The 15,333-nt window shown below is 40.2% G+C and overlaps 1 protein-coding gene across 7 annotated transcripts in view; it reads left to right on the top strand.

Moving 5' to 3' along the window:
* Nucleotides 1-15,333, top strand: part of Syn1 (Syntrophin-like 1) — a 101,224-nt gene that overhangs the window by 63,298 nt on the left and 22,593 nt on the right. For all 7 annotated transcript variants that reach the window (XM_073986355.1, XM_073986354.1, XM_073986357.1 and 4 more), the window contains one exon: nucleotides 10,426-10,635. In XM_073986355.1, coding sequence (XP_073842456.1) covers nucleotides 10,426-10,635 — 210 coding nt within the window. The remainder of the gene's footprint in view (nucleotides 1-10,425; nucleotides 10,636-15,333) is intronic.

A 15,333-nucleotide genomic window follows, 5' to 3' on the forward strand; every position in this document is an offset into this window, starting at 1 on the left:
AAGCCTCGTCTAGAATGTCTCTGGATGACTTTTACATATGACAGAAGATCAATTAATGTATTGAGGCTTCAATACAACATAATACCTATTGAAACCTAAGGGCAATAGCACCCTTTTTAGCGTTAGATTATTTCTAGAAATCCTCTAGAGGTTCGCTTTGGATAAAGGTGACCTTTAGAGGTCTTTGTTATACAATATATGACCTCTTGGGGCCTTCAATAGACAGCAGACCTCTAGAGGAAGTAGGGGATGGAAGATACCAAGCAACGGCCCTGACCGGTTTTAACATGGCAAAGCCCAGGATTTATCTTGGTCTCTCATTCATCTCAAGTGGACACTCCGTGGTGTCACCTGGGGAACTGCCTTTAACACCCGTTAAAAGTAGTGAGCTAACATGTGCTTCGCGTTCACCAATAAGAACGTTAAAAACATGGGTTTTGGCGAACCCCGCAAACGTTTTAAGGACCATGATCTGCGAATCTGCACCTGGAATGTTCGCACTCTTTATAGAGAAGGTGCAGTCTTCGCATTGGCAGACGCACTTGAAAAGTACAAGGCCGATATTACTGCCATACAGGAAATACGATGGATTGGGAAAGGCGTCACAACAACACTTAAAGGTGACGCACTGTATTATAGCTGCCATGACGTAAAGCATGAGTTTGGTTGTGGATTCGTAGTTAGTCGGAGACTATACCATCCGGTATCCAGCTTCACCCCAGTGAATGAAAGACTTGCTGCAGACTTGCTTGCATGCGAATAAAAGCTAAATTCTTTAACATCAGCTTTATTTGCGCTCATGCTCCCACTGAAGAAAAGGACGAACATACCAAAGATATATTTTACCAGCGCTTAGAAGAAACATATGACCGTTGCCCTGCCCATGACATTAAAATAATTCTAGGCGATTTTAATGCCAAAATTGGAAAGGGAATATCTTTGGCCCAACAGTCGGGAAATTCAGACTCCACAGTGAAACATCTGACAATGGTATGAGGCTGATAGACTTTGCAGCTGCAAACAACATGATAGTTAGCAGTACCAGATTTAATCATCTCGATATTCATAAGGGCACCTGGCTGTTTCCAGAGCAGAAAACAAGAAATCAAATTGATCATGTTGTGATAGATGGAAGACATGTACGATCGTTCCGAGGCGCAAACATTGATTCGGACCACTACCTTGTTGCAGCAAACAAAGTACGAACAGACACAACACGAAAGTTAGACATCGGTAAGCAGCAATCACAACAGATAGCCACAGCATATTCCACTCAACTAGCCTAATTGCTTAATCAAAGCACTCCTCATCCCGATAATATATCAGCGCAATGGCAAAGCATTGCCCACTCCATGCAAACAGCCGAAAAATCCATACTTGGATACCAGAGACCTCTACCAAGGAATCCATGGTATGATCAGGAGTGTCGTGCTGCTACCGAAGAGAAAAATGCGGCATAAAGGGCTACTGTACAAACCGTAGCAACGCGTAGCGCACGAGGGTGATACAGGGAGAAAAGTAGAGAAGAGAAACGTCTTTTCGAAAGATCTGCCGACCAATCTGCTATACAACGACATCAATACTCGTATTGTTAAACGTATCGAGATGCAGCGATTGCGTTGGCTAGGCCATATCATAAGAATGAGCGATGATGAACCCGCTAAAAAGCGTTGGCGCTTGGCGGTGCACGCAGAATTGCCTGGCCAAGGAATAGATGGCGCAAACAAGTGGATGTTGAGATGAAAAGGCGCGGTATTCCAGAGTGTGAAGCAACAAATAGAGAGAAATGGAGATCTTTTCTTAGTTCGGCCTATGGAACGAATGTTCTGCAATGGGCCAGCTAAGTAAGTAAGTAGAGGACTTCTATATATGACTCTAACTTCTCAATTGTCATCATAAAATAATTCATTAATTGTTGCTGGTAGCTGTTTTGGAATATTTATTAGATATTTCGATACTTAATGTGCTCATCTGTCACTTCAGTTGGTCATTATAGGATGTCCACGAAAAACACTATGCCTCTGTAAACAGGACCTTCGCTATAATCCATTATTAAGTATACCTTAAACTGCACTTTAACGAAAATTTTGAACTTTTGTGAAGAAGGTAGCAGAAGGACTTGTCCGATATAGACCTTCTTGAAGATGTATGGAAGAAATTTTACGAAGGGGTGGCCCCCAGTTGTAAAACCCAATAAAAGCCATGTTTCATGATTTTTTCCGAGAAAACTTCGAAACTTTTTTGGTAGATCTTTTTTTCATCTAAAAGAGCACAACCTAAACTATTTTCTGAATTTTTTATTGTTGAAAAACATTACGAACTTTTGTGCAAATGGTCTTGTACGAAATCCTGTATTGCGGTGTCAATTCTAGCTGGAAAATAAGAAATTTTCAAATGTTGTGTCGGATCCGTTCGAGAGTTATCGTAAGCCCCATCCATACAGGCCAACAGACAGGGTTAAATCGACGCCAAATTAGATGAAACCGATTTCTTACAAACACACTTGGGGTCTAAAACCATTATTTGGATAAGCCATTTTTTGGTGGCATCAAAGTCTACATACTACGTTAGCCTAAATGCTGAGGATATAATAGCGGTAGCTTCTCTTCATAATTCTGTTTAGTTCAGTGATCGGGACTTTCTTCTTATTGCCGAATCGGAACTTGGTGTCGATTATAGTACGACACCATTTGTAGAGCAGTTAAACATGGCTGAACATTTTTTTTCGTTTCGTTTTTCTGTCCGTCTTCGTATGATCAACACCGCCAAGAAACGGCTGGGAATGAATCTAAATCAGAAAATTCAGATTTAAGCAAAGCCCTCCACCATCCGTTTTGACGGACTTTAAGGTTTCATTAGCTTAGCTCGCAGCTAAGAGTTACATTCAATTCAAAAAATTCGCAAGTCCTCAAAAAATGCTTTTTCTGATGACACATTCACATAGTAGACAAACTATTATTTTTATCGTCTCTTATTGTTCAAAGAACTACAAGTAGTCAACTAGTGAGTATGAATACTGTCGTTACGTATATAACATGGGTGTCAAATATACTTGTCTGAATCTACAGTACTAAAGCGTGTGTCGTTCATAGGCATTTCTCGAACTTCAAGATTTGCCAAAAGATGTAACTAAAGCTGAAAACACATCCAACGTTTGTGTAAAGTTTTGTGTTGGGCGTTGAGAAAAAAAAAAACAACAACAGGGCGACGCCGACACCAAACTCCAGCGTTGATATGTTTGCCGGCATATATTTCAAATGAATTTGAACAAGCCGAACAGTGTAAAAACGGCCAAAACTATACAAAACTTTACCCAAACGTTGGATATGCTTTCAGCTTTAGTTACATCTTTTGGCAAATCTTGAAGTTCGAGAAATGCCTATGAACGACACACTTATTTCTATTTAAGAATCATCGCTCCAGTTATTGCCCCATTACTTACCTTAGTCCTTGAAAATAATAGTCCTTTTCCCTTAGATTTCTTCTCAAATTTTCTTGAAAATTTAATATTTAATTTAATTTTATGATTCATGACCTCCAAACTAACAAGGAGTTTTGCCTTGCGAAGCCAACATTAACCCCCCATGAAAAAGCAGCAACAACAACCATAAATTAGGTATGAAGCTCCGAAAAAAATTGTACGCAAAAATGAACACTTGTTGGTTGCTGTCTTGTTAAACATTTGTAGTCTGTCAAAGGCAGAACACATTAAAATTAACTGGGTGGTAAGTTGAAAATTTGGAAAAGGCAAAATATAGACAACAAAAACAAAATCTCCATTAAAGGTTTGAACATGAATTCACAGACTAACTAACAACAGACACAACAAGTAACAACATATCAACCACAAAATCATTTAAATATCGGGTAATGGGGGTTTCCACTGGGAGCGAAAGAACCTTTTTACCAGCCTAGCCTGCATTAATGTGAAAAACCCAACATTGCTGGAACTGATAATTAACAACGTTTGCCGCAACACTAGAAATTTAAAGCCACAGGAAATTGTTTCGTCCTTTTCCGTTCTTACACTTTGCACACTTTTATTGTGCGGTATTTTAATTTAAAAAGTTTTTCATTTTATGGGTATCTTGCTGTGAGAGAGGGAATGTCGTTAAACCAAACCGTAGCGAAACGAGACGAGACGAGTCAACAAGCAAACGTAATCCGTTCCCGGTATACCAAATCCCACTAAAATAAGGGAAAAAGATCTTTGCTGTTATGGTGACGTTAACATGGCTGCAAAAGAACCACCAAAATATTTTGCAATAAATACGTTTGTTTGGAAATATTTTTGCGTTGTTGTTATTTATTTTTGCAGTACGTAAATAAAGAAAAACACAAGAGAAGAAGAATCAACGACACAGATACACCATCGTCTTCTAAATTGTTGAAAATGAAAATCCCAAGGGAATGCATGTGTGCGTTTAAGTGTTGTCGTTACGTATACGGGACATGTAGAATATTTGTTGATGTACCTAAGAGTTGTCGCCGGTAAGTAGCTTATATTGCTACCGTATATAGGAATTTATCGTAATATAATATGAATGGGGTCTTCTTTATATGCTGTTTCAGTACATTTCAATCACTCTTAAAATTTCTGGTTTCTAGTTTTATTATTTGATTAAATGTCAAGATCTTAAAAATTTTCCTTGAATCCGTTCTATTTTTTCTTTTGAAAATTGGTGGAAAGACACAATCAAATATTTTTATGTAATAAATGCGTTTGTTTACGCTGTTGTTTGTTTGACAACTCTTAAATAAACAGCGGAGCGCAAAAAATATATGTTTATGACCTGACCCAAAGACCCCATCATTCTTCAACAGGCCACAAAGTAAAGAAACACAAGATTTGGTTGTTATCGAAGTATCACCGCCAACGAAGCAACACACCAAAAATGCCATACTCATATATTGCACACAAAGTTATACTTTTTTTGGTTCTGATGATGTTTTTCCGGTTTCCTGTCTGCAGTTACTGGCAATACCCATCCAAAAACTTGCCGCTTTGAGAGGTTCGTTTTGGTTGTTGCTGTTGTTGTATATTATATTTGTGCTGAAAATGCAAATGCCAACGTAATTGCAGTTGCCAAGATACCATGGTATGCCATACCATCATGGTCTGCCGCACCATGTGAAGGACCTTCTTCCGCAGCGAGATAAAAAATATGGTTTTGTGCAAACGTAAAAAACGAAACGCTAGCATAGACAGAGTTGTATTAGTGAAATACTTGAAAACGATAGAAATTTGTCAACATACAAAATTGCTTTGGCTGACGAACACTGCAATAATATTTCTTTTCAGAGAATAAGTGTGAGTATGAGCGTGTGTGCGAGAGAGAGAGAAGTCGACAGTTTTTTAATAACAACATTTCACTTAAACATCCGCCATAACTGCTGCACCTATAACATAAATGCTCATATTTTCATATTATTATGACAATTATTTAAAAGTTGGCAAATTGCAAACGTTTCAAGGCATTTGTTAGTAATATTCTCTTTGTATGTGTGTGTGTGTCTGTGTGAGTGTGCACGCCTAATTGTGAGTGTGTTTTGTAGTTTGGCGGAACTAATTTGCTTTTGAACTTCCTTTTTAGAAGTCAGCAATACAAGCTGGTGCTGTTGCTGCTCAACACCAAACACCATTTGCCACCAATGCCAATAATGAAGTTTTTTTTTGGCACACACATACCTATATATTTCTGTGTACAAATACAGGCAAAGGGAAGTGATGTTAAAACCTTAAAATAATTTTGAAAATAATTTTAATATGTGTTTCTATGAGTTGTACTAATGGGGCGTATGAGTAGCGACATTAATCATACGCACTTAAAGCCCTATCAACTTTGTAGGATATATTTTGATATTTTAGTCATCCAAGAAGAATTTGTGTAAACTGACAGGCTTCGACAGAACATACGTATACCCGAAACATGCAGTAACTGATAGTTGTGATGACGACACATCAGTATGCTTATTCTGTATCTTTTATCGATTGCAAAGTTGTTAACATTCCCTTTGTTTTTGTAACGACTATAAAACAAACAAATGCAATTTTTGTAAAATAAACAATTATTAAAGTTGTTAAAAAGTTACAGAATAAGCCCCCAGATGATATTCACCTATTTTGGTATAGAGTATTTAATCTAAGTTTCAACTTAAGACTAAAACACGGAGGTTGGAAGACATGTTCGTCTGTCCGTTCTTCAATTGAAATATAATTTCCAATAATTGGGAAATATATGTGTATAATATATGGAAAAGTGTGTTATTTTAACAATAGTGGCGAATACATAACGACAACAGTAATACGCACAGGAGTACTCGAGGCTTTGAAATTAGGCATCGCAACATTGTACTTTATTCGTTTGATATTGAATCATAATTTATCGATTCACGTTTTTATGGAGACGTCAACTCGGCTAGGTGCATATTATATGAGTACCAACCAGCACATGGTGGGAGCGGAGGAAACGATATATGTAAGTACATAGTACCGAAAAATAGATAGACCTTCAAAGAGAATGTCGTCAGTTGATTGCAATTTAGTTTTAAGCTCATGTGCTCCTACTTTTTTGAAAAAAGTGCAATGCTTGCCATGTCTGATAGGTATAAGGCAGAGGAGAACTCACAATCACCGAATAGTCTACACCTAGTATTGTTCAACATTGGACACTGGCATAGTAAGTGTTCGATGGTCTCCATCCTCCTCATCCTCAGGAAGTCTGCAATAATAGACATTGCTTTCATCCCACCAACAAGTTCTAGATACCCTGAAACCGGGTTCATTCACGAACAGTTAGTAAAACTTGGACTTTGTAATCCCTCAAGTGCTCATCGGCAAACTCGTGCCCATCAATATCACGGTATCCAACAGAATGTGATTTTATTCTGTAGCCTTCCTAGCAGAGCTCTAGACATGTTAACAATCTTGGATTTTATAAAGCCGGATTTGAGGGCCAAGAGATCCGCCTGGCTATAGTTTATGCTGACTTTTATCAGCTCCAGGACCTTTAAATTGGCTAATACTTCTGCTGGGAAGACGGAATAAATCTGATTTAATTTATATGATTGCCTAAGATGGACCTCCTCGCAAAAAAGTCCGGCCTCAGTGTCCTCTTCCATTTTGGATCCATTCGTGTAGATGGCCAAGCTGAGTGGAAGTAGTCTTCCATGGGTCAAGTCACTCTTAGTTGGTATCAAGATTTTAGTCGCTCTGATGTTGAGTACTGATGGGAGACAATCACTGATCTACAGAGGGCCCAGTCAGCCTCCTTTGTGGAGGATAGAAACGTACCCAAAACACGACTCGCCCCACATCTTCATCTTCGTTAGTATAAAAAAGCTTTTGGCTACAATATTTTCAAATATAATATTAAAAATAAGTGCTTTTGACAGCACCGGTGTTTAGGGTCGAATCTGCTCTTTGTACATTATCCAATTTTGCCCCGTTAGACTTGGTACTGACCGTATACCACCATATAAAACATCCATATGTAAAGATGGGATAAACCACAGTCTTATACGAACACAAACACATAATTGTTGATGTGACGGCCCCTGGTCGAAGATTTCTCCGAGTCAATCTGGTATATAGAACTTGCCGCCGTGGAATTGGAATCGGGTTTTATCGTTGATGACATATGTGGTAGGTTAAATGTATACAAAGCTGACTTAGTGTAATTCTTCCATCTGAAGAATATGAAAATATACGCCGCCAAATCCACTATCACACTGTCCACCACCTGGACACATGAACTCGGGTTCTAGCTGAAGATATTGGTCAATGTTGTCCTGATTACGACTACTAGATATTGGGTGTAGCGTTCGACAGCATGTTTTATTTATCCTTGTAAGCCGCAGCTATTTGCGACAAGATTAGAAGTAGGAAAGTGGTTCTCAAGACGCCGATCCGCAGCACTTAGGGTGCTGATAAAGAAACCTTTTTGTCCTTTTACAATGTAACAAGCTGGTTCTTTGGTAAGCTATGCGTCACCAGTGTGTTATGCAAATGATAGCCCTATTTAGTAGAAGAATATTCAAAACCGCTGACTGCAACAAGCTGCAAGACACTACCATCTTTATGACAAGACGAAGATTATACCGGTACATCTACACAACAAGATGTTGTCGATGCAGTACTTGCTTGGGTGTTACACCGGAAACATCTCTGCCACGTTTTGGTGGACAGGCTTCCCCCACCAACGCAAGTTAGGAAAGATCTTCATTATCTGGAAATAGAGGTTCAAAGATGCAAACTATAACCTCTTGATTAACGAGCCTATCAGTCAGGCTTGAACAGCAGATGGTACAAGGGTACAGTGTGAATGTCATACTAAGAGACCAACGCTCATCCACCGCTGCAGAAGAATGCCAGCTGTCAAGGCAAACACGAGAGGTTTTAGTACACTTAAGATGTGGTCGATGCAGCCGCCTCAATTTATTTTGGGCCTGAATTGTTGAGATGTCCACACCTGTCCTCGTCAAGAATTAAAAACATCGGCAAAAAATGTCCACATATCCCTTTGCATATGGAAAATACTAAAATAATATAGGGAAACCCAGATCAGATGGAAAATACTAAAATAATATAGGGAAACCCAGTTCTTTCTTTCCAGAAAAACGTAGTCTAGAACGCCAAAGTGGCTTGGCCTTTCTTAAGTGTATCACCATGTGGATATGTGGCGATTTTTCATTGGCTCTTTACTTAACAAAACCTCTTCTATGGGTATAACAAGTTTGGCCCCGGCACAACGTAAAGCCTTCTTTAGTTGTAAAATTTTCCCAATTATAACTTCGAATTCTTTTTATGGCCGAATATGAATTTCAAATCCTTTAACAATGTCGTGATACTGTCTTTTTTCATCCCCTTCTCTCTGCCCCTTCAGGCGTACTTTGAGTGTGTGACGACTGCCTATTCATTGATAATGTACTGACTATAGTTGTATTTGCCGCTATATGCGAGTCTGTGTGTGCGCGTTTTTTCTCATATAGCATATTTTTGGGCTTCAACATTGGCACACTAATTTTCGCCAACACACACGCACACATGTACAAAATGCATTTAACATTGCATTGACGCGTGCCTTATTTTAGCATTTAAGTTTGCTATCTTGCCACATGTATAGGATATTATGTATGAGTGTGCGAGTGTGTGTGTATGCATGCAATGTTCTATAAATGGAATGGAACGGAAAAGTTGAATTTTCCAAGCCAAATGCAAGGTTGCTTGTTATTTTGTGTTGTTGCTGTTTTTTTCTCATTTTCAAGCGTTGGGTTTCTTTCGAATGACATTGTTGTTGATACAGCTGCGACAGTTGTGTTTGGTGTTGTTGTTGTTGTTGTTGCTGTCTTTCGTCATTGGTTGTTAGCACTGCTGCTGCTGCTAATATTGCAAAGGGAAGTCAAACGGAAGACATAATGAATTTACACGTTAACATTGTCGTTGACATTATTGCCGTTGTCGTTGTTGTTTCAACTGGTGTTGTTGTTGTTTTAGCTATATTTGTTTCAACTGCTTTGGTTGCATTCTTGGGCGATTGTCATCACCACCATCATGATCATCATCGTCGACGTTGTCGTTATTGAGCTCTACCATGTCCTCGTCCTTGTTGTCATTGTTATTTTTGTTGTTCTCAACATTGTCGCCATTTGAGGTTTAAAGTTTCAATTTCACTCGTGAAGGCTCTTTATGTGGCATTATGCTGTCTTCTAGTTTCTATTTGCTTTGTGTGCCTGCGTGTGTGTGAGTCTGGCCTTATTGTTTACTAGCTATTTCTCGACTCCTCTCCTTCTTGTCCCTCCACCGTGGTTGTGGAACCGTGCAGTAACAATAGTTGCTGTTTAAAGTTGTTGGCCGTTTGTTTTAGTGGTTTTATTGGCCGTCATGTAAAACTAAATTCCCTTTAAATTGCTGTTAACATAAATGCACACACCCAGACACAAACACACTGACATTTAGGAAATTGTTACGAGTCCCATAAATTGCAGTTACCGCATTTGATAACCAAAAAATGCTTGAAAATTAATTGTCTACAAAATATTGATAGTCTGGTGCATTCTGTTGCTGTTTTTGTTGTTAAGGACATGGCTTATAAATAGTTGCCAAAAATTTATTGTTTTAAATTTTGTTGTTGTTAACTTTAATAATGGATTTTTTATTGAATTTATGGAGCCATAAATACAGTTGCAGAGAAATTTAAAAATTATGGTGAACCCTCCAACAAAAAACGAAATGTGTCTATAAGACAAGATATGCTATTGAAAGGTAATGTCAAATGTCCCATACAATGACCTAATCCTGCATCATCTTTTTGACAAGCCTTTTTCATCATTTTGACACTTTTTAGAACAAAATATTAAATTTGTCTATTTTTTATCTCATCTCCGATACTAATTTTTTTCTATTTTTTGTCTTTTTTCTTTTAGTGAAATTTCTACGAGAAGTTACCCCTTACTTTAGAAAAGCCAGCATAATATCAGAAGTTGGCTGGGAATTACAACGAGCCTTCCTGTGTCCCCTGGGACCAGGGGTTTCAGCCTCACCACCTGCACCAAAAACAACACCTAGAGCTGATACACGTTATATACCGCTGCAGCTAACGCACTTGGCCCGGAATTTAAAATATATTGATCCAGGTAGGTCTTAAAGAATTGGATTAATTATACCCTACACCAAATTGTAATAAAGGGTATTGTGTCTTTGTGCATTTGTATGTAACATGTATAGGGAAACGAGAGTTCCTTTTATGCATGTTTGTCCGTTCGTCAGTCCATGTATTTTTGTAATCAAAGAAAATTGAGAAAGTCACTTTGAATGAAAGGTTGCTTTAATAGACCCTTCTGAAAGGAAGGGTGCTTTCCTTTATGAAAGAAAGGATGCTTTTATAGACCCTTTCTGAATGATAGGATGCTTCTATAGACCCTTTCTCAAAGATAGGGTGCTTCTATGCACCCTTTCTGAAAAATAGGGTGCTTCTAAAGAGCCTTTTTGAAGGATAGGGGTTCTGAAAGATATGATTCTTCTATAGAACCTTTCTGAAATACAGCAATCTTCCATAAACCCTTTTCTGAATGATAGGGTGCTTTTATAGGCCATTCTGAAAGAAAGGGTACCTCCATAGACACTTTCTAAAGCAAAGGGTGCTTCTATAGACCCTTTCTGAAGGAAATGCTGGTTCTTCAGACCCTTTCTGAAGGAAAGGGTGCTTCTATAGACCCTTTCTGAAGGAAAGGGTGCTTCTATAGACCCTTTCTGAAGGAAAGGGTGCTTCTATAGACCTTTTCTGAAGCAAAGAGTGCTTCTATAGACCCTTTCTGAAGGAAAGGGTGCTTCTATAGACCCTTTCTGAAGGAAAGGGTGCTTCTATAGACCCTTTCTGAAGGAAAGGGTGCTTCTATAGACCTTTTCTGAAGCAAAGGGTGCTTCTATAGACCCTTTCTGAAGGAAAGGGTGCTTCTATAGACCCTTTCTGAAGGAAAAGGTGCTTCTATAGACCTTTTCTGAAGCAAAGGGTGCTTCTATAGACCCTTTCTGAAGGAAAGGGTGCTTCTATAGACCCTTTCTGAAGGAAAGGGTGCTTCTATAGACCTTTTCTGAAGCAAAGGGTGCTTCTATAGACCCTTTCTGAAGGAAAGGGTGCTTCTATAGACCCTTTCTGAAGGAAAGGGTGCTTCTATAGACCCTTTCTGAAGCAAAGGGTGCTTCTATAGACCCTTTCTGAAGGAAAGGGTGCTTCTATAGACCCTTTCTGAAGCAAAGGGTGCTTCTATAGACCCTTTCTGAAGGAAAGGGTGCTTCTATAGACCCTTTCTGAAGGAAAGGGTGTTTTACAGACCCTTTCTGAAGGAAAGGGTGCTTCTATAGACCCTTTCTGAAGGAAAGGGTGCTTCTATAGACCTTTTCTGAAGCAAAGGGTGCTTCTATAGACCCTTTCTGAAGGAAAGGGTGCTTCTATAGACCCTTTCTGAAGGAAAGGGTGCTTCTATAGACCCTTTCTGAAGGAAAGGCTGCTTCTATAGACCCTTTCTGAAGGAAAGGGTGCTTCTATAGACCCTTTCTGAAGGAAAGGGTGCTTCTATAGACCCTTTCTGAAGGAAAGGCTGCTTCTATAGACCCTTTCTGAAGGAAAGGGTGCCTCTGTAGACCCTTTCTGAAGGAAAGGGTGCTTCTATAGACCCTTTTTGAAGGAAAGGCTGCTTTTATAGACCCTTTCTGAAGGAAAGGGTGCTTCTATAGACCCTTTCTGAAGGAAAGGGTGCTTCTATAGACCCTTTCTGAAGCAAAGGGTGCTTCTATAGACCCTTTCTGAAGGAAAGGGTGCTTCTATAGACCCTTTCTGAAGGAAAGGGTGTTTTACAGACCCTTTCTGAAGGAAAGGGTGCTTCTATAGACCCTTTCTGAAGGAAAGGGTGCTTCTATAGACCCTTTCTGAAGGAAAGGGTGCTTCTATAGACACTTTCTGAAGCAAAGGGTGCTTCTATAGACCCTTTCTGAAGCAAAGGGTGCTTCTATAGACCCTTTCTGAAGGAAAGGGTGCTTCTATAGACCCTTTCTGAAGGAAAGGGTGCTTCTATAGACCCTTTCTGAAGGAAAGGGTGCTTCTATAGACCCTTTCTGAAGGAAAGGGTGCTTCTATAGACCCTTTCTGAAGGAAAGGGTGCTTCTATAGACCCTTTCTGAAGGAAAGGGTGCTTCTATAGACCCTTTCTGAAGGAAAGGGTGCTTCTATAGACCCTTTCTGAAGGAAAGGGTGTTTTACAGACCCTTTCTGAAGGAAAGGGTGCTTCTAAAGACCCTTTCTGAAGGAAAGGGTGCTTCTATAGACCCTTTCTGAAGGAAGGGGTGCTTCTATAGACCCTTTCTGAAGGAAAGGGTGCTTCTATAGACCCTTTCTGAAGGAAAGGGTGTTTTACAGACCCTTTCTGAAGGAAAGGGTGCTTCTATAGACCCTTTCTGAAGGAAAGGGTGCTTCTATAGACCCTTTCTGAAGGAAAGGGTGCTTCTATAGACCCTTTCTGAAGGAAATGCTGGTTCTTCAGACCCTTTCTGAAGGAAAGGGTGCTTCTATAGACCCTTTCTGAAGGAAAGGGTGCTTCTATAGACCCTTTCTGAAGGAAAGGGTGCTTCTATAGACCCTTTCTGAAGGAAAGGGTGCTTCTATAGACCCTTTCTGAAGGAAAGGGTGCTTCTATAGACCCTTTCTGAAGGAAAGGGTGCTTCTATAGACCCTTTCTGAAGGAAATGCTGGTTCTTCAGACCCTTTCTGAAGGAAAGGGTGCTTCTATAGACCCTTTCTGAAGGAAAGGGTGCTTCTATAGACCCTTTCTGAAGGAAAGGGTGTTTTACAGACCCTTTCTGAAGGAAAGGGTGCTTCTATAGACCCTTTCTGAAGGAAAGGGTGCTTCTATAGACCCGTTCTGAAGGAAAGGGTGCTTCTATAGACCCTTTCCGAAGCAAAGGGTGCTTCTATAGACCCTTTCTGAAGCAAAGGGTGCTTCTATAGACCCTTTCTGAAGGAAAGGGTGCTTCTATAGACCTTTTCTGAAGGAAAGGGTGCTTCCATAGACCCTTTCTGAAGGAAAGGGTGTTTTACAGACCCTTTCTGAAGGAAAAGGTTCTTCTATAGACCCTTTCTGAAGGAAAGGGTGCTTCTATAGACCCTTTCTGAAGGAAATTGTGCTTCTATAGACCCTTTCTGAAGGAAATTGTGCTTCTATAGACCCTTTCTGAAGGAAAGGGTGCTTTTATAGACCCTTTCTGAAGGAAAGGGTGCTTCTATAGACCCTTTCTGAAGGAAAGGGTGCTTCTGTAGACCCTTTCTGAAGGAAAGGGTGCTTCTATAGACCCTTTCTGAAGGAAAGGGTGCTTCTGTAGACCCTTTCTGAAGGAAAGGGTGCTTCTATAGACCCTTTCTGAAGGAAAGGGTGCTTCTATAGACCCTTTCTGAAGGAAAGGCTGCTTCTATAGACCCTTTCTGAAGGAAAGGGTGCCTCTGTAGACCCTTTCTGAAGGAAAGGGTGCTTCTATAGACCCTTTTTGAAGGAAAGGCTGCTTTTATAGACCCTTTCTGAAGGAAATGTTGCTTCTACAGACCCTTTCTGAAGGAAAGGGTGCTTCTATAGACCCTTTCTGAAGGAAAGGGTGCTTCTATAGACCCTTTCTGAAGGAAAGGGTGCTTCTATAGACCCTTTCTGAAGCAAAGGGTGCGTCTATAGGCCCTTTCTGAAGCAAAGGGTGCTTCTATAGACCCTTTCTGAAGGAAAGGGTGCTTCTATAGACCCTTTCTGAAGGAAAGGTTGCTTCTATAGACCCTTTCTGAAGGAAAGGGTGCTTCTATATACCCTTTCTGAAGGAAAGGGTGCTTCTATAGACCCTTTTTGAAGGAACGGGTGCTTCTATAGACCCTCTCTGAAGGAAAGGGTGCTTCTATAGACCCTCTCTGAAGGAAAGGGTGCTTCTATAGACCCTTTTTGAAGGAACGGGTGCTTCTATAGACCCTCTCTGAAGGAAAGGGTGCTTCTATAGACCCTATTTGAAGGAAAGGGTGCTTCTATAGACCCTATTTGAAGGAAAGGGTGCTTCTATAGACCCTTTCTGAAGGAAAGGGTGCTTCTATAGACCCTTTCTGAAGGAAAGGGTGCTTTTATAGACTCTTTCTGAAGGAAAGGGTGCTTCTATAGACCCTTTCTGAAGGAAAGGGTGCTTCTATAGACCCTTTCTGAAGGAAAGGGTGCTTCTATAGACCCTTTCTGAAGGAAAGGGTGCTTCTATAGACCCTTTCTGAAGGAAAGGGTGCTTCTATAGACCCTTTCTAAGGGAAAGGGTGCTTCTATAGACCCTTTCTAAGGGAAAGGGTGCTTCTATAGACCCTTTCTAAGGGAAAGGGTGCTTCTATAGACCCTTTCTAAGGGAAAGGGTGCTTCTATAGACCCTTTCTAAGGGAAAGGGTGCTTCTATAGACCCTTTCTAAGGAAAAGGGTGCTTCTATAGACCCTTTCTAAGGGAAAGGGTGCTTCTATAGACCCTTTCTAAGGGAAAGGGTGCTTCTATAGACCCTTTCTAAGGGAAAGGGTGCTTCTATAGACCCTTTCTAAGGGAAAGGGTGCTTCTATAGACCCTTTCTAAGGGAAAGGGTGCTTCTATAGACCCTTTCTAAGGGAAAGGGTGCTACTATAGACCCTTTCTAAGGGAAAGGGTGCTTCTATAGACCCTTTCTAAGGGAGAGGGTGCTTCTATAGACCCTTTCTAAGGGAAAGGATGCTTCTAATGACCCTTTCTGAAGGAAAGGGTGCTTCTATAGACCCTTTCTGAAGGAAAGGGTGCTTCTATAGACC

This window comes from Musca autumnalis, unplaced genomic scaffold (genome assembly GCF_047663935.1).
Source record: "Musca autumnalis isolate F117 unplaced genomic scaffold, ASM4766393v1 scaffold_4, whole genome shotgun sequence".
Lineage (NCBI taxonomy): Eukaryota > Metazoa > Arthropoda > Insecta > Diptera > Muscidae > Musca > Musca autumnalis.